The 23,762-nt window shown below is 45.8% G+C and overlaps 1 protein-coding gene across 3 annotated transcripts in view; it reads left to right on the plus strand.

The window, feature by feature from the left end:
• PPM1H (protein phosphatase, Mg2+/Mn2+ dependent 1H) overlaps positions 1-23,762 on the plus strand; it is a 275,326-nt gene that overhangs the window by 173,557 nt on the left and 78,007 nt on the right. For all 3 annotated transcript variants that reach the window (XM_057556258.1, XM_057556257.1, XM_007179815.2), the window contains exon 5: positions 18,645-18,729. In XM_057556258.1, coding sequence (XP_057412241.1) covers positions 18,645-18,729 — 85 coding nt within the window. The remainder of the gene's footprint in view (positions 1-18,644; positions 18,730-23,762) is intronic.

A 23,762-nucleotide genomic window follows, 5' to 3' on the forward strand; every position in this document is an offset into this window, starting at 1 on the left:
TTTTATGGCTGTGTTGGGTCTTCGTTGCTGCACGTGGGCTTTCTCTAGTTGTGGCGAGCGGGGGCTACTCTTCATTGTGGTGCGTGGGCTTCTCATTGTCATGGCTTCTCGTTGCGGAGCACAGGCTCTAGGCACGCGGGCTTCAGTAGTTGTGGCACGCGGGCTTAGTAGTTGCGGCTCGCGGGCTCTAGAGCACAGGCTCAGTAGTCGTGGCGCACGGGCTTAGTTGCTCCGCGGCATGTGGAATCTTCCCGGATCAGGGCTCGAACCCGTGTCCCCTGCATTGGCAGGCGGATTCTTAACCACTGCGCCACCAGGGAAGTCCAAGATATTTTTTTATTCACCTGAAGATTTTAATTTTTTTCCAATGTGTTAGCCCACAGTATGACTATTTCCCGTACATTTTTGTGTCGCAAATGGGAATAGCATCCCTAGACTTTCATGGAAGCTAGGTTTCTGCTTTTGGCACTACTAATCCCAGTGAAAACGGGAGCTGGTTTATCTATGGAAAGTCACGCTCCCGATTGTGTTGGTGATGTGCTTTTCCTGTCTCTTGAGTACTGTTTGTACTCAGATAATTCAGATTCATAACCAGAGCGTGAGGCAGAGTGGGGATAACAGGTCATGTGGCTGAGACCCCCGCGCAGGCAGTTGGAATGACTCAGTTGCTGGCATACTTAAAGAACCAGTGCCCATCCTCCGCCCCCCCCCCACCGCCCCCCCCCACTGCCCCCCCCCCCCCCCCCCCACCGCCCTTGGACCACAGGTCTCTCTTCTTGGCTTCGCCTTTGGGATTCCTCTTGCTGGTCACCCACCTTCCCCCAATCTCATTTTCCAACTGGACCAATTATGGCATTGAGTGCTCCCTGGGAACTCTGGAAGAAGGAGATTTCTCTTCCCTGAGCCCTTGGAGATACTCTTTGGCTTTGGGGGCATCTTGACTGATATCACAGCTACCTCTGCAGTCAGCTTGACCAGGTCCAACTGGTTTGTGGTAAGAAATCCTGGTTTCTCTCTCCCGCTTGCTCGTAGCTGCGGTTCCTGGCAGAGATGCTTCCATGGGTTCCTAGCCTTTCCGGTGCTGTTCCTAGCTCTGTCAGTCAGCTTCTCTGAGATTCAGTTGCCCTCCCTCCTCTCATCCCCCCCTCCTACTCTTTTCTTAAATTTCTCAGTAAATACTCTTCACCTTTTCACAACCACATTCCCAGGGTTACCAGCTCAGCGGCATCTTAGAACTCCCCAGCCTGGACCTCCTTTTTGTTTATGACAAGCCTCTCGTGCAGGAACTTACTTTGTATATTTATATGCACATGTTTACTTTATGAAACAGTTTGTCAAAACAAAACAGAAACAAACAGCAAACTTGTTACTGTTCCATAAGCAGTAGATGTTACTGGTATACAGTTTTAAAAAATACAAATAAATAAGATTAAGAAAAGAAAGGCATATTCCTATCACATAGATATGATCACTCACTCTCCCACTTGATGGTCCTTCAGATACTCAAGGCACCTATTGTGACCATCCACAAATCTTCCCTTCTTCAGAGGAAACATCCCTGGTTTCCTTCACATGGTCTTCAGAGAGCTGGTTAGAGCCCCTCAGCCCCAGGTCTCTGGCCCTGGCCCTCTTCTTGTGGAATTTCCCTGTTCACACATGACACCACCCAGCACTGAACTGACCCGTGCTGTGTGGAGTGATGGCCACCCCCCTTGTCAGGACAGCATCGCTGAGCCCACTCTCGCTTTCCTATCAGTCATGCCACAGAGCCAAATCATGACGACCGTCTGTTGGAACTGAAACTCTTTAATTTTGCAGCTATTTCAACCACTTTTAATTTACCTCTTTTTACTTAAACTGTTCCTATCCTTCGTGGTCAACCAAAAGATCATGAACAATTTTGTTGGTTTCTAAAGTCCAAATAGATAGATACTCTGCCTGTGGCATGTCTTTTACCTGGAAAAAAAAAAAGGGATGGAGGAAGAGGGCTTGGGAAGGGACAGGCTTTCCTCTTAGTGGACTCAGGCAGACCACCAGTGACCACTGCTTTCCTTTATTAGCCCTCATGAGCCTTGCCTTTAATGACCTACTCTAGAATCTTCCTCCAGATTGATATCAGGTCCCTCCTTGTTAGTTTACAGAATCCATTGTTTCCTTTGTTGAAAAGGGAACCTGAGTTGCCTGTCTCTAATCTCTGGTCACATCTTTCCTTCACTGCTGTTCCTCCCAGATTCCTGACAGAACTGTGAAAGCCTCATCTTCAAGTACTTTTAGGGCCCTGGGATGTAATCTGTTGAAGCCAGAAGACTTGATCCCATTTAGTGCAGCAGAGTTCTCTTCTGTAATATTTTCATCTATCTTGGGCCTTAGTTTTTTGTTTTTTTAAACTCGTGGTTATTTTCTCCTTCCACCTGACAAGTAAAGTAGAAATAAATTAGTATTTCTCCTTCTTTGTCATCCATCAGCTTTACACCTGTAGTTTCCAGCAGCTAATTAGTCTCTTCCTCAATCACCTCAATTTTTCAAATATAACTGAGGAAGGTCACTTCTGTTGTCTTCACCATGTTCCATAGGTATAAGTCTATTCTGGATTTTAAGTTTGTGAACAGTTTTGATTGGTGGGTGTTACTGTCCGTTCTTGGCCAACTTCCCATCAGAAGTAATAGGGTCTTAAATTAGCACCGTACTAATGAATGGTCTGAGTGTTTGCAAAATGGGAAAAATATAAGGTCCAAAATACATTTCTTTACTTTGCATGTCAGAGAGATTCCTATGTGTAAAATAAGACCTACTAGGTAAGCTATAGAGGAGCAGTGACATTCTGCAGAGATGAATTAAAGCTCAACTCGATTTCTGGAAGGTCCCAGGGGAGGAATTAGAAGCTGCAGAGCTGAGCCCTGAAAACTGTAATTCACAGGTCCTATTCTGGACCCTGCCTACCAATCCCCAAAAGTTGAAAAGGGAACTCTATGGACAGAGGATAAGGCAGAGGAACACATTTTGTAAGTAACAACATTTTGGCCTTAAATCCCTGTGCAGTCCCTTCATGAGCCAGACTGGAAGATATTGGGGTCTTCTTTTGTTTAAGCTGGAATCAGGACCCAGATCAGTCTGTCTGCCTCTTTCCCCCAGTCCCGGTGATGAGGGAGAGTCATTCCAGAGAAGCAGCAAATACAAAAATAAAATGTGAACCAGAACAAGAAAGCCCCCAAACTTCTAATGAGAACTAGTTAAAGTCAGGGTAGCAGGAGCACACCTTGAGCTCTCATACCTGGCAAATTATTTAAGAGAAGAGTTAGAATGGAGAAAACCAAGGGGCCGGGAGAGAGGGGGAGAGAGCTTGGTTTTCTTCCAGGCAGCCCCCGCCCTGATCTCAGCCCCGTTTACCTCTGAAGCTTTGTGAATGCAGTGCCTCTCAAAAAAGAAAATGGAATCAGAGAGAGAGCAGCCCTGATTTTTCACCTGACAAGGTTTTTGGGAGTAGATGGTACAGCTCCCAAGAGTGAAACCCACTGTGTCCCTAGGCTGTAGCTCAGCCAAGGGCATCCATCCCTGAATTTGACCTACACTCGGTAGGAAAGTGAAGAGCGGTTAAGAAATGTTCCTCCCCTAGTCAGATTTGGGAACTATTGCACAGTTACCTAGTCTTAGAGAACAATGACACATTTTACTATACTAAAGGCTCCAAAAAGTCCTGTGACAGAGAAAAGTGTTTCCCAAACTCTTCTGAGCATGCATTTTTTTGGTGGTTTCCTATTATCACTCAGAAGAGTGTTCCATGGAAAACATTATAGGGGGCAACTTCAGTTCATCGATTTACTCTGTGAAGTGAGTTCAACACGTAAATGAGGAAATGGACCCATTTTCTATGTTCTCGCTTAATATTTATCCCCACGTTCTATTTCCATTCCCTGGAATACTTGTTTCAGTTCCATAGTTTTAACTACCATATAAACATAACTGTTCCCAACTCTCTTTTTCTAACACTGACTTCATTCCTGAGCACCATACCCACATTTCCAGCTGTGTACTCATTAGCCCTTCTCCCTGGGCATCAGGCACGTGTGCTGAACTCAACATGTCCAAATCAAAATGCAGTGTCTTCTCCTCCAGATGGGCCTCTCTTCCCGTCTCTCCTGTCGTTATAGCATCATCACCCTCCATCGTCCAACCTGGGCATTTCAACAGATTCTAAGACCTTTTCGTCTCCTTTACTTGGGAGAATATATTTTTAGATTATATACATTTAATAAATACACACATAATTTTAAAAATTTAATATATTATACCTCTGAGACTTTTCTGTTTCCACAGACATAGTCCAGACTCTGACTTTTCATTTGGACAATTGTAATAGCCTCAGGTAAATTATGGGCTCAGTGGAATTTTTGCAGGGAAAGGGGATTTGGCATGGGAACCTTTAGTATATCTGTTTGTCAGAATGAAGTCTTTTTTTTTTTTTCTTTGTTCTCCCAATCTGATGTTGAAAGACATTTTTTTTTTATAGGTTAATGCTATACCACGTCCAGTTCTCCCACAGGACACTTCACTTTCGTGTTTTGAAGCAGAAGTATACAAATTTGCCAGCCCTCCTCCTTATCTATGCCACCCATTTCTTTCTTTCTTTTTTTTTTTTAAATAGTGAATAGAGAGAGATGTCAGAGGAGCTAGTTAGAGTAGCAAGTATTAAATTTATTTATTTATTTATTTATGGCTGTGTTGGGTCTTCGTTTCTGTGCGACGGCTTTCTCCAGTTGTGGCAAGTGGGGGCCACTCTTCATTGCGGTGCGCGGGCCTCTCACTATCGTGGCCTTTCTTGTTGCGGAGCACAGGCTCCAGACACACAGGCTCAGTAGTTGTGGTTCACGGGCCTAGTTGCTCCGCGGCATGTGGGATCTTCCCAGACCAGGGCTTGAACCCGTGTCCCCCGCATTGGCAGGCAGACTCTCAACCACTGCACCACCAGGGAAGCCCAAAATGAAATCTTAAATTACAGATATGCTTGGAAAAATCTGAAGGAGATTATGGCATTAATATTAATGGACAGGGTGGGGTTTTAAAGCTAGTGATCAAGAGAAGCAGGAATGCTCCATTACTACCCTGTCAATCTCCCTTCTTTTCCATGGAGTTCTGGGGGTACCTGAACACGTGACTAGAAATGACAATGGGAAATCAGCATGCCATTTCATCATTAAAGCCTAAGTGAGGTCACTAGATACACTGTTTGGTTTTTTTTTTTTTTTCTCCTTCATACAGTTCTTCAGGATCACAATTGTGGACAGTTATTGTACAAAATAACAAAGTTCCAAGTAATGACTGTTCTACTTTGACTTGCAGATATGTATGTTTCCCTTAGTGATTCAATCAGCTATGCTTAATAAGTCATGCTTAAAGTCCTTTTGCACATAAACTCATTTAATCTGAAGAAAGAGGTATTTTCCCTTTTTCAAATGGGGAAAATTGAGTGTCAGAGGGGCTCCTAGCATGGCTAGTTCATAGCTTGAGCTAGACTTTGAACTCTGAGCCCTTGATCACTTTTCACTACGCCTCAACTGGCTCCCCAAACCCAAATGATGGTTATGTTCAGTGGATGAGAGATGGGCTTCCCAAGCCTTTCTATTTGAAGAACTGACACGGGGTAACCATCAGCCGGTAGAGCCAGGAAGCCCTGCAGACGAGGCATCCAACCTGTTATCTAACCATTGGGCCACAGGTAAGCCACCTGCCCTGCCAGGTGAAGTCATGTCGTAGCTTATTTTGGGCAGGGGCATGTGGCACCCAGGATGACCTGTTTACTTCCATGGTGTAGGTTGTAAGACTTTCTAAGTACATTACGCAGTCTAAAGTGAATGCTTATGGATCTGGCTTTGCCCTCACACCACAGATGTAGTTCCTGATTTATAGCATCATAAAGAAACAACAATAAAGGATGCTTCAAGATTCTTGGCAGGCAAATATAGACAAAGCTCCCTCATGTCCTTTTGAAGAATTTCAGGGACGGAGACCCCTTGGAATTGGCTTCGGTCAATGTATAATGTGAAGATTAGGAAATTCTTTTCTTGTTTCCAACCATAGAATCTTACTGATTTGATTAAATAGAATTTCCTCTTGTTTGTGTTGCTCTGAGCATGAAGAAACTGGTCACTCACCATTCCTTCAATAAAATGATTTCAAATTGCGTGAAGGAGATTGTGATCAAATCACTGCTCGTTTTTTCCTTCAGGCTAAAATACCATAATTGCTTTAACCTCCTTCAAAGCATCTATTTTCCATCCCTTACATTGTTTTTCTTTCTTTCCTTGGAACTCAGTTCAGTTGCTCCATGGCATTGCCCTTTTAAAATAGAGTGGTTGGGGGCTTCCCTGGTGGCGCAGTGGTTGAGAATCTGCCTGCCAATGCAGGGGACAGGGGTTCGAGCCCTGGTCTGGGAAGATCCCACATGCCGCGGAGCAACTAAGCCCGTGCGCCACAATTACTGAGCCTGCGCGTCTGGAGCCTGTTCTCCGCAACGAGAGGCCGCGATAGTGAGAGGCCCGCGCACCGCGATGAAGAGTGGCCCCCGCTTGCCGCAACGAGAGAAAGCCCTCACACAGAAACGAAGACCCAACACAGTCATAAATAAATAAATAAATAAATAAAAATTAAAATAGAGTGGTTGGAACTGGACACACCTGTGTCCAATTGTAACTAATATGGAGCATTGGTAAAGAGGTTGCTTCCTGGATTCTGCATGTTCTACCTGCCTTGGCACACAAACAGTGAGCTATTGTCATCATCAGTTATTTAAAAGAAAGGGAAGGAGGAGGGGAGGGAGGGAGGAGGAGAAGAAGGGGGAGGGGAGGGAGGGAGGAGGGGAGGCCTCACCCAGTCTGGCTACTTGCTACGAGGAGAAAAATGTGAAAAATGTGCTCGTTTTGGGGCTTGAGAAGTGTTTGTGTACATTTGTGCTGGGGGACCGTAGAGTGCTGTAGATTATAGGTATTGATCCTGCCCTTGAGAAGAACAGAATATACACCCTCTGACACAGATGGAAAAGGAACCACTAAGTGTTCAATATGTGCATTGAGATCGAAGCACACAGGTAAAACAACTTTGCCAACTAAGTGCTTTTGAAACTGTGCAAAATAAGAAACCGCTGTGGGATTTTCAGAAATAAATTTAGTTTGAACTCTGCAGTCCTTTAAAAGACAGTTTTAAAATTCACCAGTTGGGAACGCAAAATGGTGCCGCCACTTTCAAAAACTGATCGGCAGTTCCTCAAAATGTTAAACATGGAGTTACCGTGCGACCCGGCAATTCCACTCCTAGGTAGACAGCCAAGAGAACTGGGAATATATATTCCCGTAAAAACTTGTAGAGGAATGTTTACAATGATGTTATTCACAATAGCCAAAGAGTGGAGACAACCTAAATGTCCATCCACTAATGAATGGATAAACAAAATGTGGTGTATCCTTACAGCGGAGTATTCATTCAGCCATAAAAAGGAATGAGGTACTGACGCCTGCTATAACACGATGAACCTTGAAAACGTTATTGTAAGTGGAAGAAACCAGGCGCAAAAGGCCATATATTATAGGATCTCATTTATGTGAGATATCCAAAACAGGCAAATCTATAGAGACAGAAAACAGAATAGTGGTTGACATGGGTTAGGGGGGAGGCGGGGGGAAGAATGGGGAGTGACTGCTAATGAGTATGGGGAGCAGTTCTTTTTGAGGTGCTGAAAATGTTTTGGAATTAGATAGTGGTGATGGCTGCACACCCTTGTGAATATACTAAAAACAACTGAATTGTACACTTTACAAGGGTGAATTTTATAGAATGTGAAATATATATATATTTTTAAATTTATTTATTTATTTATTTATTTATTTATTTATTTATTTATTTATTTATGGCTGTGTTGGGTCTTCGTTTCTGTGCGAGGGCTTTTTCTAGTTGCGGCAAGTGGGGGCCATTCTTTATCGCGGTGCGCGGGCCTCTCACTGTCGCGGCCTCTCTTGTTGCGGAGCACAGGCTCCAGACGCGCAGGCTCAGTAATTGTGGCTCACGGGCGTAGTTGCTCCGCGGCATGTGGGATCTTCCCAGACCAGGGCTCGAACCCGTGTCCCCTGCATTAGCAGGCAGATTCTCAACCATTGCGCCACCAGGGAAGCCCTGGAATATATTTTTTAAAAATGAATAAACAACCCCACCGTTAATATACACATAGACCCCTTATTATTTTTAGAAATAAGCACCTCAAAAAGTTTTCTTTCATGACTGTAAGGCTTCTACCTGGTGTGGAAAATGTTGTGCCGGTGCACTTGGTGTCACGAATGTTGCTGGTATAGCAAGATGTTGGTAGAAAGTGGCTGAATTATGACATTGAGAAATTATTCTGGGTGGTGTGAATACAGACTGGGCTGTTTGCGAGGAAAACAGGAACATCTGACTCAGTTATTGCTCTGCGAGCGGTCATTTATTTTTGCTGCTACTGAAAGATCTGAATTTTTTTTTCCTGACCATTTTTTGGTGAATATTTTTGCTGATACACTTGCGTATTTGAGGTTCTGTTAAATGAATCATCGTATTTGAAATTTTTTTCTTTAGTATCCATTCTGGAAATGGAATGACTAAAAACACACCAAAGCCAATTCCAGGCTCCTGGGATTATTTTTTTCCCTTCAGCTATTTTTTGACCCCTCTAATTAGCATCAACAGCCTGGATGTCGTCTGATGGTGGTAACCCCAGCTTACTCCATCAGCTGCCCTGCTTTCTTTTCCATCGACACATTTCTAGTACTTTTGAAGGAGACAGATGCTTCTGCTGCATCTGAAGAGGGTTCACAAGGTCTGATGCTTTTTGACAAAATGGATGCCTCCTCCCTGTACTTCGGAATTGATACACGCTGTCAAAACGGGTTTTCCGAACGGTTGCTCTTTGTCACCTTGTACCAGGTTTTCTCCTCCATCCTGGAAAATGTGCAGTTTAATGTTGCGTTTCGAATCACTTTCAGCTGAAAAAGTGTGTAATGGAATCAGGTCAGAGATGCCTTTTGTTTGCAGCTTTGCGTTCCGAGGGGACTGGTGACAACAGTGAAAGTACATTGGGGGGCTTGCTCGATAATGGGCTCCTTGTCCTTTATGGTTTAAAAGAAGCACTAAGGGTGACTTCTCCCATCCTGGCACTTCTGTATTGGTTTATATTTATCAGAATCTAAATTTGGGGGATTACCTCCTCCTGAGAGGGAAAGTAGTAGCTGTAGTAATTTGTTCGTATTTCTCCACTCCGCAGATATTCGGCTTATTTTCCGGAACCACTGAAATTTAGACCTGGGAGGTGCCTTGTCCTTACCCCTTCTTTTTATTGGCAAGGACACCAAGGCCCAGAGCTAGCGATTAACCTAAGGTGGGGCTGGCACCTACAAGTTCTGGTTCCCAAGCCAGTGCCATTGCCACCACACCGCCTCACTACCAGCGATGGGGCACATGGACGGGTACCCCTCAGCGCTGTGGACTTTCTGAGCAGGGAGAGGGCCTGACATCGGCCGTTGCCCCACAGTAGTGCTTTGTCTTTCCCATTACAACCTCCCGTGTAAACTGGCAGAACTTAACCACAACCCAGAAAGATTCCTCCTGTATGTCGTACACTCACGCACCCTTTACTACACATGTGGGCGGTTTCCGTGCTGCAGGACTGGCTGGCCGCTTGACTGCTTGAGATGGGAATGAACTTCTGTGCTACCTGGACTCTTGCAAACACTAGCCCCAGAGCACTTTGCTTTGCCGGCCAGCAGTTCCTGTGCTGCAGAGAGAAGAAACCAAGGGGTATGGCAAAGTGAAGCAACTTGGTTTGGATGCTGCCTTCAGGAGTGAGCTTGAGCCCTGACTTTCATCTTACTTAACCTTTCCCTCCGTGGAGACTGGCCTGCTGGGCACTGTTAAGTGCCTCTCAAGTCCAGCAGCCTGGCGATTTTGAAGTTCTTTTCCATTCCAGCTCTGCAGAGAGATTCTACCTTTAAGCTTGGAGATTTTCATATATATATGAATATATATAATGTTTATAAATGGAGATTTATATGTGGAGATTTTTATACATAAGTATATCTATATTGTATATAATCTACATCTATAACTATAAATCTATGTATATAAGGGATATATATATATATATATTAATTTTTCCCCATACTTTGTGCCACTTGGACCTTCTATTGAGGCTGAAAGCCTATATGCTCATTAATTGTCCTTATACCAAGTTTACATAGTACCTATCTGCAAAATCACTTGTGAATTTTAGTATTTTGTTTGGTCTTAAGGCCGAAGTTTTTACCTTGAGGAGGCAGGAGGGCTGACAGGTGGTCTGCTCTGCAGTGCCCTGGGCAGAGCACGGGCTTCTAAGCTTCCTGAGGCTCACAGAAAGGAAGTGCTGGCTGGAGTTCTCCTGCATTTGTCCTCCAGCATTCTCCAGACTTCCTCTTCCTCTTAAAACTTCAGTGTGTTGCTCCTTTGCTTGAATCTGAAGCTTTCTCGATAGTCACAGCCGATGACGTAAGAGCTGTGCAGCGCACCCAGGCAACGTGGTCTCGTTTCACTGAAGGCTGGAAAGGAGGGTGTGTGAATGAGCCTCTACTATTCAAAGCTAGTAGCGTCCTGGGGCTAGGGGGAGCTTTCTGAAACACTCCAAGAGGGTGTTGTACACAGCGAGACCGTTCCAGAGCGTAGCTGTGAACATGAGCTACAGCACATTGCCCACAACACTCACCAGTATATGTTGAGTTCGGCTTGCCCTGGAAAGAGGGAGATGTCTTCTAAGCAGTAGAAAGTGTAGCTGGCTGTTTGCTCCCTCCTGCTCCACTTACTCCCAGCAGTGATCTCTAAGGAGAAGTGCCCGTCTCCCATCCCACAGCCACATCCAGACCCCTGGGTGGCTGCCTCGGCCTTGAACTCTGCAAGTCGTGTGGTGGTAGGCAGCCCACAGGCAGTGGATGCAATCATTGAGGTGGGGCAGCAGGGGATGTTTTGTTTTGTTTTCGCTTTATCAAAGTGTCACTGATTTAACACACTGAAAATTTCCCTGTGGCCAATGAAAAAAAGTATTACACGGATGCATACTGTCAGTGCCTAAGAGGCATAGTTTCAAGTTCTTAGGTCCTCAGAGAAACGTGTGTGTCAGAGTAGTTCGGAATGCCCAGGCTGTGGCAGGAGGGGGAGGATTACATATGCACAGACCCTTCTGTACGCCTCAAATAAATGGAATCTAGCCATCCAGGGGAGGGGCTGATGAATCCTCGAGTCACCCCATTCATTCTTCATTCAGAACGTCTTTCTGTCATTTGCATTTGTGAGCATGGTTGACAGTTCTGAACCTACTTCTGTGGGTCTCCTCTTAGAACACAAGTCATAGAAGAAGGTACAGACATTTTTGGTCTTAACCAGTTCTCATTTTTATAACAAAATTCTGCCACTGGCTTCTCAGTTAGTGGCTTCTGACGCAGCTACAGGAGAGTTTTGCAGTCACACCTGAGCTCTGAGAGACGTTTGGGCCCCAGGAAGAATTCTGTGGTCACTTAATGCTTGGGTCCCACCAGGGTTCACGAAGACTGGTAGTGCTACAAAGATGATTTAGCATTTAGTAGGATTCCGGGCCTTTTGTGAATATGCGGCCAAATCTGGGCAAATAAATTCCTCTTCAGAATTTACAAAAGGAATGTTTCACGATTCCTGTAAGTCAAATCATACAAAGATATATAAAGGAAAATTAACTTTCTCTCCCACTTCCATGCCTTTCTCCCTACTCATTCAAACATAATTTATATTATCAGACAGCCAGGGGTCCAGGTGGCCAGTTAGTACAGTGACAGCCTTATTCACTCTCTGATAGTGCAGGCAAGAGGCAAAGAGAAAGCAAAGTGTTCCGTTTTCCCCACACAAGGGCACCGGGCCAGGGTCAGGTGATGACATGCAGCAGGGCGGGAGGAATCTTCTAGGTGTTGAGGAGCTCTGAACAAAAGGCTGTGCCTTTGGACCAAGGGATGGGGGTGGGATGGCAGGTAGGTGGTGGAAAAGGGGAAGGAGTAGGAGTGGAAAAGTGCTGAGTCAGAGTGGGGAAAGGTATCTTAGCCAAGACTCCTGGTGGAGGTGCCTAGGCTGGGTAGGCAGAAAAGTATGTAAATGTGACCCATGGTGAGGGTGGGGACAGGGGGCCCTGGCCTGCAGCTCCCCTCAGAGACTGCAGAGCCCTGGCTGGGCGCCAGGGGTGGGGAGGGCAGCTTCCCCGCAGGCCTGCCCGGTAGAGCCTTTGCAGAGCCTGAAGGAGCACACATAGGATTTTGGCCTGGAATCAGATACTTCCTGTATATTGGGTATCTATATATAGTTTTTGTTTTTATAAAAATGGGATTATTCCACATATTACTCTGCAACGTGCTTTTCTTAACAATACATCATGGATACCTGCAGGTTACAAAACAGACTTAACTTTTTAAGTGACTGTGTAACATCTTATAGATTACACACCAATCCATTCAACAATTCCCCCTTTTGATAAACATTCATACTGTTTCCAGTCTTTGCCACAACAAGTAATGTCAAATATGAATTGTTGACTTGTAATGAACCTTTCATTTCTTTAGGATATATTCCCCACAGTAGGGTGGCTGAACCATTTTTTTATGTAGTTACAATTTTAAGAGACTTAAAAAGTATAACAATCTATGTTCCCTTTAATTATGAGAATGACTTTTTCCCCTCACCCTGTGAGAACTATTATATATTGTTAATGTTTTCAATAAATGTTTGCCAATCTGATGAGCAAAAATTACATTACTTTTACTTTAATTTACCTCTTCCTGGACCTGTGAGGTAGAGCTTCTTTTCATATGTTTATTGAACATTTGCATTTTCCCTTCTGGTCAGTTGCCTAATCACATTTTTTATTGTTTTTTTTTTCTTTTGCTTGTTTGTCAGATGCCTTTGGAAAGTATCACTCCTACTCTGAGAAGGGATTTAACAGGAGTTAGTGTGATCTCCTTAAGAGAAAGTGTAAAGTTGAGAGAATATCTGAAATGAGCATCCTATTTGGCCCTTAATTTTTCTCTTGACCAGTTTACGTTTTGACCAGCTTGGGGAACAAAAAGTAAATCTTTTTGACTCCAAATTGTGACATTCAAGGATATAAGTAGCAGAATTTTCTAGCACCTGTTCTCTGAACTCAAATTTCTCATCAGTTAGGAATAAATTGCCCTTATCCTGTCATGTGCCTCATATGGGGGGCGGGGTTTAAAAACTGTCAGTGTCTTTGCTTTACCTCCTCTTTTCCCATCCTTGCAGTTGACTCACAAAAACACATCAAACCTTATCATTCGCCGTGTTACGAATACTGCTCCGTCTCTTAGACTGGGTAAGAAGTTAAAGCATGTATATTTCCGTTAGTCTCTGTAAATGAAAGGCTAGCCTTAACTTTGCAGAATATGCTCAGGAACCACCCCCTCTGTATGGTATGGGATGCCAGGTGGGAAGTGGTTGCTAGTTGGTGAAATCACCCAACCCCTGGTGACTCCCTCACCTAGTCTCTGGCCAAACACTGAGGAGGTGAATGAAATGTCATCCGGACCACAGTCATATCCACAGGTCTGGACCTGAGGCCCCAGAAGAAAGGTCAGGGCATGTGCCTAACCCTCCTTGACACTCGCTGCTCTATAGCTTTTTTTCCCCTGTTTAGTAAAAGCATTTCATAAAATAATGAAGTAGAAGATATGAAGTCTATAAGGATCCTATGATGAGAGAATGTAGCTTTAAAGGCATTTCTCTACTTTATTGGTTGTTTAGTACAGCCTTCACATGCACTCTGTTCCCTTTGAAACCCCTTCCTCTCACTGCCCTACTCCAGATTGGAGACCAGCTCTCTGACAAATTGATCCCTAGATCAGAGGGATGAAAGAGAGAAAGATCAAAAGGAAGCCGGGAATCACATAGGAAGAGGCATCATGATGCAGGGACTGGAAAGTTTGGCTGCCAGACTTGCTGTCATTCTTTAATCCATGGGTGTCTCATAAAGGAAAAACTCGGTAGTTCAAACAGAAGTGAAGAATGTTCTGTACATAAGTGGATTTAGATATAATGATCTATTTATGAAAGTAATTAGGTAGGGTTACCCCAGCAGTGAACATTGGAGTTGAATGCCGATACCTCATTGTGTACAAATTTGAAATGCAAAAACAGAGTAAACATAGCGGTGGCTGCATTCTCCCTCCCCTGCCCACGAAGGACAGGGGCCCTGCCTAGTTTTCCCTTATCTTTTGAGTCACTTTTCAGTGGTGATTCAGCCAGAACAACATCCTTTTGGGTCCATTGTCTTTTTTGTAAGACCAATGAAAAGGCATGTGGATTTTTGAGGGCTCAGGCTGTAGACAGTTAGACAGTTACAGATCATGTTACTAAGAGAAGTCTTATTTGGGGCCTTCGCTTCTGGACACGTCTGTCTGTTCATCCACCCAAGTCCAGCTCACTCTTCATCCATTTAGTCGCTTATCCCTCAGCAAATAGTTATTGCGTGTCTGTCACAGGCCACACACTGAGTGCTGGAGATTCAGAAACCAGGGCTCAGGCTCTGCCCAGAAGACATCCTCAGGTAGTTAGAGACAGCCACAGAGGCCAGCCGTCTCGGTGAGACTGGTAAGGGCTGTGGTACACCAGGCACACGACCCCACGGGGTCACGGAGAAGGGGCATCGAAGGTAGACCAGGAGGGCATTCTCCTGGGCTGACTCTCAGAGAGGAATCAGTTGGCCAGAAGAAGGAAGAGCAAGTGTGAGACTGAAACCAGAAATACAGGCAAAACCCAGATAATGAAGGAAAGTGGAAATGCTGGGAAGGCACCTAGGGGCTTGCAGTAGGGGATCTGACGTGATGCGAGTAATGCTTTTAAATCATCTTGGTGACCCTGGGGAACAGAGCTCCTGAGTCAGGCAGACAAGCTCTGATGCTGCCTGAACCCAGGCACTAACAGAAGAAACCAAGGAAAGGGACAGATTCTCATGCTACTGAGAGGATAACTCTGCAGGATTGCTGCCTGTTTGCATGTGTAGAGGGAGAAAAGTGAGATGGCTTCTGGAATACCCCCCCGTCCCCCCGTGGAAAGGGATGCTGTTCCCTGAGAACAGGGGCTGCTGGAAGGACAGATTTTGGGGTGTGGTGGGGCAGGATCATTAAGTCTGAAACACGTCGAGTCTGAGATGCCAGTGAGTATCCAAGTGAATATTTGTTGGCAGTTGGCTGTTCCAGGCTGGAGCACAGCAGAGACGTGTGGGCCGGAAAGGATGTTTGGAATCATCGGCATATGTCATGGTTGAAGCCATCGATCCATCCAGTAAATGTTAAGGGCGCACAGTCAGGGCCTGCTTCATGGGGTTGTGACCTTTGTGGGCCGCCACATTTGCCTTAATGTTCTGCCGTCACAGTCTTGAAATTCTCATTAATTTTTGAACGAGAGGACCTGCATTTTTATTTGGCCCGGACCCTAGAAATTCTGTAGCCAGTACTGCTTGTAACTGCCTGGGTCTGTGCACAGTAGTAGGGCCTCGGCGTGAGCAGGACGGACGTGGTTCTCGCCTTAGGAGCTTACAGGCCAGCCCGGAAGGCGGACAGTTAAGCAATGAGTGACAAAACAGGGTGTGTCCCATATTAGGGGCACCAGGCTAACAGAGCACGTAGGAGAGGCCTCTAAACCAAATCTTGGGGGTTACAGGGTTGGGAAGCGAGCGCCCAGGGAAGGGGTAGAGAGACTGAATGGCAGCCTGCAACCCCAGAGGAGTCTGAGAGGAGTGTCCTGGGAGGTCGGAGGGAGACCAGGAGGAGCAGTGTCCCAGAAGCTGGGGTCGGGAGGGACCGACACATGCTGCCTAGGAAGCTGGGAATGAGGTCATGGTCAGGGGGTGTAGCAGCAAAGAGGCCGTTTGGGGACTGGTGAGAACAGTCAGGTAGAGAGAGGGGCAAGAAACGAATTTACCTGTATTTGAGGGATCGGTGGGAGGTGAGGAAGTAGAGCCCCTGAATGTAGATTAATGTGTACATTAATGTGTAATGCATGTGTAAACCTTGGTTTAGGAGGAAAGAAAGGGGAAAGGACCCTGAAAGTGGGTTTCAGATGAGGAGAGTATTGTTTGTTCGGTTTTCGTTTCGGTTTCTCTTTTGTTTGATTTTAAACACAAAGTGTTTTGAGTGTGGCAGGAAAGCCAGTAGAGAGAGAGGTTGGGAATGCAGAGGGAATAACTGACGTAGGGAAGACTCCGGGGTTGGAAGTGATGGATGTACTCACCTGGTCAGGAGGAGAAGAGGAAGAGATGGCTGAGGGAGCAGGTGCGATTCCAGGCGAAGGCCCCCTCGGCTCTGTGACGTCCACCCAACTCTCCTTGTGTAAGCGCACATCCGCTCCCTCCTAGTTCTGCTCTCTTCCCCCCTCAGACTCAAGGCAAAGCTTCTCCTAAGTTCTCTCATCTGTTCTTATATTCAGTTAATATTCGTGGGGCTCCTGCTAGGTGACAGGCAAGATACCAAGCATCTGGAATATGAGAGTGAACAAAACAGACCAGGCCCCCGACCTCCTGACACTTAGGTCCTGGAGGAGACTCTTGCATGGTCTGGTTGCCTCCTCCCCACAGGCCCACGCTGCCTGACCCCCCATCGTCCACCGTCCCTTCCTTCCTCCTCTTACCATGATCTTTTACTTCCCTCCCGGATACCCACCTTTCTTAGTCTGAGCCTGGAAGCTGGAATTCAGGGGCCATATAGGAAAAGGGAGGGAAAAGAATTAAGACTAGCTTTTAGCAAAATTTTGAAACAGAAGATTGCTGCGGGAATTTATTGCATAATGCCTTTTGCTCTAGTGCCCCACATTCTCTGGGCCCTTCTTGCTACTTTAAGATTAGGCCCTAACCTTGACCTTCCCGACCCCTCCTTTCAAGTTCTCCAAGTTTCTCCAGCCTCTATCAAAACCCCTACTCTTATTACAGTTATTCTCAGCTGATAAGTAGGACAAAGACAATTTCAATTAACTCACACTGATTTGTGAATGGTGGATATCACCTTTCTTGGGGTTGGGGGAGGTGGTTGCATTTTACAAGTGACTCTGGATTTATAAGAAGGAATCTTTAATTTGTCCTATTTTCGGCGGCATAATAAAAGAAGTGATACGAGTATTACAGCAAGAGCCACCCTCTTCCCAGGGTCAGCCCCCACAAAACTTTTCCGTTTTCTTACAGCTTCCACCATTTTTCTCCTAGATCCATAAATTCTCTAATGCCCCCAAGATTTTTATTGTCATCTCCTCCCTTGCCTGCCCCCCTCCACTAGTTTCTATGACAGCAGCAACTGGGCATGGGTGGTGAGGTGTTAGCAGGGGAGGGGGTCGAGCAGCTGCAGCCATTTATAGGGATTGTTGCCAAGTCAGGACTGCCTGCCTCTGCAGTGGGAGGGAGGGGTGCCCGGGGCTTCTTGGCACAAAAATGCAGCCTCCCCATGTCACTGAGGCATCCACCCAGAGCCGAGCTCATTGATGGTATTCCCCGTGCTTGTGGCTCTTCACAGAGAAGTGTGCTGGGTCCCCAGGTCTCTGGCTCCCTGATAGCAGGAGCTTTGTGGTTCGAATAGAATGCAGTTCCCCTAGCCACTTGGATTTGTTGTAGAAATGGCAGCCTTCCGCCACAACTGATCGATAGCTGGCAAGCGGCCGCAGGGACCACTGTGGAACAAGGTCTGAGCACAGGAGGCTCCACCGAGAACAGACTTAGGGGAGGTTGCTCCACAGTTATCAATCCGGCAACTCCTCTTTTAGACGTCTGCTTTGGGGAACTCTGTTCTCTCAAAAGTCCCGGAGTCGGCAGTAGCTGTTGGGCACATTTTGGAGAGTATGTGAATTTCCTGAGCTTTAAGATGAGATAAGAGTGGTTTTCCTGGACCCAGGATATTACCCTAGAAACTCAGGAGCCTAGGTCCGGTGTTCTTAGCTTTTAACGTGCCTCTGTCTCTGAATTCCCTGGGCATCTTACGGCAATGCAGATTCCGATACAGGAAGTCTGCGGTGGAACCCGAGGGTCTGCATTTCTAACAAGCTGCTGGCTCACAGACACTTTGAGTAACGAGGATCTGGAGCTGCACTGTCTACTACACTAGCCCGCTTTTGACTGCTTAACTTAAAGCTAAATGAATAAAAATTAAATAAAATTAAAAATTCAGTTTCTCAGCTTGCACTTACCATGATTCAAATGCTCAGTACCCACATGGGGCTGGTTCCTGCCATGTTGGACTGCACAGATTAAAACACAAGTTTTAATGATCACACACAGTTCCACTGGAGAGTGAGCCTCTGGGCATCATTCATTGATTCATTCATTTATTCACTGGCCATCTATTACATGCCAAGTATTATGCTTGGTGCTGGGCATTAAACTAGCAGAACAAGTAAACATGCGCTAACGAGACTGTCATGCTCTTAAAGATACTTACAATGTGGTGAGTTGGTAACACTGAGCTTTGCTGTGCAAGTCAGAGGAAAAAGGATCCTCTGAGAGTTTCAGGTGTATTCTGAACTAAGCTATGGAGTTATGACAGAATCGAGGTACTTATGAGATTGGCTGCTGACATGCATTTTCACCATTTCAGGGCCATAATCATCAGAAATGGAGAGATCATCCCCATGTCTTCGGAATTCACCCCTGAGACCGAGCGCCAGCGACTTCAGTACCTGGTAAGAGTCACGTAGGTCTGGCAGAGCGCCGCGGCATCAGGGCTGGCGTCGGAGCTGTTTTGGAGGAACATGTTGCTATTGACCTGGGAGCAGGCCTACAGCAGTAAAACGACATATGGCGTTAACACCCCCATACACACCTCCTGGATCACACATCCTGGCTCCGTGTGTGACGACGACACACCCCACCTCCGTGCATTTATTATTGTGGCTGGTTTCCTCCCATCTGTGACCGATCAAAGACATGGCATGCTCTGTTTCCTTTAATGGCTTGGTATGTACAATACAAAATGTGGTGGTAAAGAATGCTGGTATGTTTTCCCCAGGCCTGCCACTCACTTTAACTCAACCAGAGGGTTCAGACGAGTCTGAATCTCGTGTGAGCAGGGTGGCAGCCCCCAGAGTCTGATGACACACCATGACTTCCTGCTCCGATATGAAGTCTCGGGGGCCCTTTGGGAAAAAATGCAGGTGTCAGAAAATCTGTGTCTACCCTGAAAATAAATTCTCCATGTTAGATCTCCCTCTTTGGAGTGAAATTATGAGAGGGCTCTAGGAGGGCTGTTTGGTTTTTCAGATCTTGAGAATTTTTGCTTCTTCGAAGATTTGAGCTTTCTGAAAAACAGAGTATATTCCCTGCCCTCAAACTCCAGGGGTAGGATGTTAGGCTTAGACTTTCAGTTCTGCAACGATGATGATCATCCAGGATTACTTTGCAGTGGGCATCTTTCGGCACTAGCTGTGAATAGTAGTTCTGCGGATGAAATGTCTTCTTGCCAACTGGCTTTCTTTTTAGACGACCAGGCTAAGGTAGTGACCGTCTGCTCTTAGGAAAGAACTGATCCAGCCTACTCCAAAAGGACTTCGCTCATGTCTCTGAATTCCAGCATGTGGGAACAGTCAGGATTTGATGACTTTGGTTGATTTAGCAAGAAGTTGTGCACTTCCCTCAATTCCCTTGACTGTGTTGTGTTGGTTTTACTCAATAGCGAAGCTGTGTTGCTTTTGGTACTTACCTGGTCCATAAGACAACAGGAATCCAAAGCCAAGGTAAAAACGTGTCTTCACTCTTTTACTGCTGTTATTTTCCAACCTATCTGTTGCTATTTTCAAGCAGATAAACTTGAAGCCCCTCCGGGGGGCCCAGATGTTAGAGCCTTTCACTTTCTTTGGCCATCCAGGCAGGGGGAAGGGACCGGCTGCTGCCGGCAGGACCTCGTCCTGCTCCCATCCTTAGTCACCAGCTGGGTCGCTTTGTTGCAAGTCTCTTAACCTTTCCAGACCTTGGTCTGTCACTTGTAAAGTAGAGAGCTAGACCAGAGGGCCACCGAGGACCTCAGAGCTGCGAGGGTCCCTCCAAGTAGAGTTCATAACGGCTGGCCTCCCTGCCACCTGGCTGGCTCTCTCCAGTCCCTCTTCCACAAAGCCCACCCCCCCACCACGTGATCATCACATAGATCTTGTCACTCTCTTCCCTAAAAACCTCTGGCTCCCCGCAGTGTACAGAAGGCAGACCCAGAATTGGGCTCCCCGCCCGCCTCTCCAGCATCATCTCTTCGTTGCCCTCACCAGTGACACAGTGCAGCCCGGGCTGCAGCCACGGAGAACCAACCGTCTTGCATTTCCAGGACACACCGTGATCTCTCCGATCTCCATGCCTTTGGAAATATGCTCTGCCTGGAGAGCCCTTCCCTTTGTCTCTGCCGGGAAAACTCCTCCTCATACTTTGAGACCCCAAAAGAAATGTCACTTCCTCTAGGACATGTCCCCTACCCCTCGCAGGAGGCCAGTCCCCGGTGCTCACACAGCGCCCTGTGGAAGCCCACAGCGTGACTGTCAGCGTGTGGTATTGTATTGCTTTTTCCAAGTTCCGTGTCCCCTTCCAGACTGAGTCCCGGAGGGCAGGCCCCTTACCTTAGGGACCTCACGTTGTCAGTACCTAGCACAGAGCTCATACTGAATCAAGGTGTGTTGACTAAAGGGGCCAGTGTTCGTATTGATGTCTGGGTCATTAGCACACAGCACCTCCCCTCCTTCCCCTGAAACCTCTCACAGCGGCACCAGGCCTTTGCCTCCCATGCCTCAGCCCCTCCCTGTCCCATGACCTCCGTGACCCTTAGTAAAAACCATTTCCTGTTTTACTGCTAAAGGCGATGAGTAATAGCAGATCCACTTTTTTATTTTGAAATACTTTCACACTTTCACGTGGCAAGAATGATACCAAGAGCTTAAAACATTAACTTTTAAGGAGGGAGGGGAATGCTGACATTGTTCCGATTCAGATTCCAGTATCAGTGGTCTATTTTGGGACGGTTGGAATAAGATGCATGTGGCTTCAGAGCTCAGCCTTGTCACGTGACTGCGTCTGTGATTTCTACAAGGCCCTTCACTGATCCCCGGCTTCACTGTCAGTAATGGGCACAGAAAACCCCAGAAGGCAGGTGCAAAGGTGAAATGAAATAATATATGTGGAAGTTTTTGTGGCACATAATACTCATTTGGTTATTGTTGGATGAATCAAAGTCTTGCCACTTCAAATTCTACTGGCCTTCACACCTCAGTGATATTGTCCCTTTATGTTTATTTAAGAATCACTCCTAATGGTCCTAAAATTACTGTGTATTTTGGTGTTACTCTTGCAGTCAGTGGACACTAGTAGCCCCCAGAACAGAGTCTAATACCTGAATTTCTAAAAGGTGAGAACACTGCCCCCATTCTCTGTCGTCCTTTTACTCCTGAAGCATATGGGCTTCTCTATATGGAAATTACACCTAAAATTTTCTCCTCAGACAACAGGAGTGTAAATGACCAAAACATAAAATATCCTGGCTGTCCAACTTCCTATTCCATCAGGAATCTAGGAGTGTGTGCTTTGGAATGAAGAAATCCAGTAATAATATTCACATGGTCTGTGATGTGAATCTTCGTGGTGAAGTATTTGAGAGCGTTAGGAGACTGGTAGTATAAAATAACCTTGTGGTGAAATCTTTATGTAATGGATTTCAGAGAATTGGGAGGTTTATAGCATAAAATCTTGAAACTAATATCAATTATGAGAGGAAAACACAGTGTGATGTGGACTTCTCTCAGCCCAGCCCAAGCAAGAGCTGTGTGACCTCAAGTCTCTCACACAATGTCTCTGAATCTCCTTTCCTCCTGAGTGAAATGTGTAGGAATACTTCTCTTGAAATATTCATTACATGTTCTGAGGTCATAGTGAAAAGTAATCTCATGATAACATAAAATACAATGTGTATCTTATAATTTTAAGTGCATCTAATCCAACCAATTCATTTTTGGGGAACATCAGTTCCCCTGAACTAATTGTGAACCACTTTTGTGCAAGGAGAGCTGTTGTATCCTTTACATAATCTAAATGAATTAGTATGTCACCAGAAAGTTAACACAATGTATTCCTTATTCTTAGGTCAAATCAAATTTCATTTTCATGATGTCTGAAGAAACATTTATGATAGAACCATGAAAACTTCCAGGTCCCTAGAGACTTGGTTTGAGCAGATGACTGCAGTCCCAGGGCTGTTTGACTTGTAGAAATGGTTAATGATTTTCTTAGAGGTGGGGAGGGTTCGGAGCCCTTTGTACATGAATCGTTTTGATCCACGTCGAACAGGAATGTCCTTGGTATGCACAGTCCAGACGTTCAGGGATTACAGAACTGGAAGCAGATTACACGATGATGGATGTGGCAGGCACATTAATTTTGTTTGGTCTTGCTTCCTGACCTCAGAGGGCCCTTCAGACAGCTCTCTGGGTAATGTGAACTTTGTTCTGTAGATTCTTGGGCTGGGTGATTAATCAAGCAGGCTTGAGGTTTTGACTTGTTCACATGGAATGTGGCAGGTGTGCGATGGAGGGGTCAGGGGCCATGCACTTATGCCCCAGCAGTCAGGGAGAGTTGATGATCCTACGAGTCACGACTAAGCCTTGCTTTTTTTCTCACTGGGCTTTTTTTTTTTTTTTTTTTTAACGTTTCCAGGGTGATTGAAATAAAATATTTAAGGGGGTCCACCAAGCTAGACAGAATGTTTTGATGGAGTCAGTGCCCAAATAGGAGGGAAAGCAGTCTGGTTTGTGGGCGTTTCTCGGCAGCGTTTACTGCTCTGATGCTGCAGCTTCCAGGAAATCACCCCCACTTTTGCTTCAGGTGACAGCTAGAGATGGATCTCCCTCTAGGGGGGACCTCTATAGCCCTGAGGTGTGAGAGTCATGGCTTCCCCCTCCATTCTGCCTAGACATATTTATAAACTCTGATTTGATTACATTAAGATGTGCTGGTATCATCAAACCTTCAAATAATGTACGTCTGTCCTTGTAGATAATCCAAGTCTGCAGCTGTTTATCATCAAGGGCAATGTACAGAAGAGATGAAAGTGGGTTTCAAATGCACATTTGATACACACAAGTGCAACATTATCTGAGGTGATTTCTTGCGGTGTCCTTGGAACTGCCCGCAGCCTTCTACACCAAGTCTGGTTTGATTTGTCTGCCGTTTCCCTAGTGCTGAGCTTGGAAAGGTTTCAAGGGGAACAGCGTTGTACCTCTTGGCTCTCTGGGATTTTTCACGCTCAAGAGTTATCTCCCAGGAAGTATATTCCTTAAGCCTGAACCTGCTTTTAAGACAAGAGGCTATAATTGGGAAGGGTCATACGTGCTAGTGAGTAAAAATGGCTGGCCTGCCACCTGGACATGGCCCTTAACCTTGAGAGCAGGTTGTTAAGCCCGGGAGCCTGGCTGCAGTCACAGGGAGACAACTTCACCACCACTCTGCTTTGCCTGACGGCTGAGTCAGGGACAAATCCACCCCAACCCCGCCTCTCTCCCCCCGTTTAACCCCCCTTTGCAAAACTGCATTTGAGTTTCAAAATCTTGAATTAAAAAAACGGCAGGCTAAAGTGGTTGACATTTTTCATATTTACTATAGGTTCCATTGATCACACCAGCATCATGAAGAAGCCAGGAGAATTTTAGAGCATGAATTTGGCACTGCCCAGGGTTTCAGAGGCAGAACTTAC

The sequence above is a fragment of the Balaenoptera acutorostrata genome, chromosome 11 (genome assembly GCF_949987535.1).
Source record: "Balaenoptera acutorostrata chromosome 11, mBalAcu1.1, whole genome shotgun sequence".
Classification (NCBI taxonomy): domain Eukaryota; kingdom Metazoa; phylum Chordata; class Mammalia; order Artiodactyla; family Balaenopteridae; genus Balaenoptera; species Balaenoptera acutorostrata.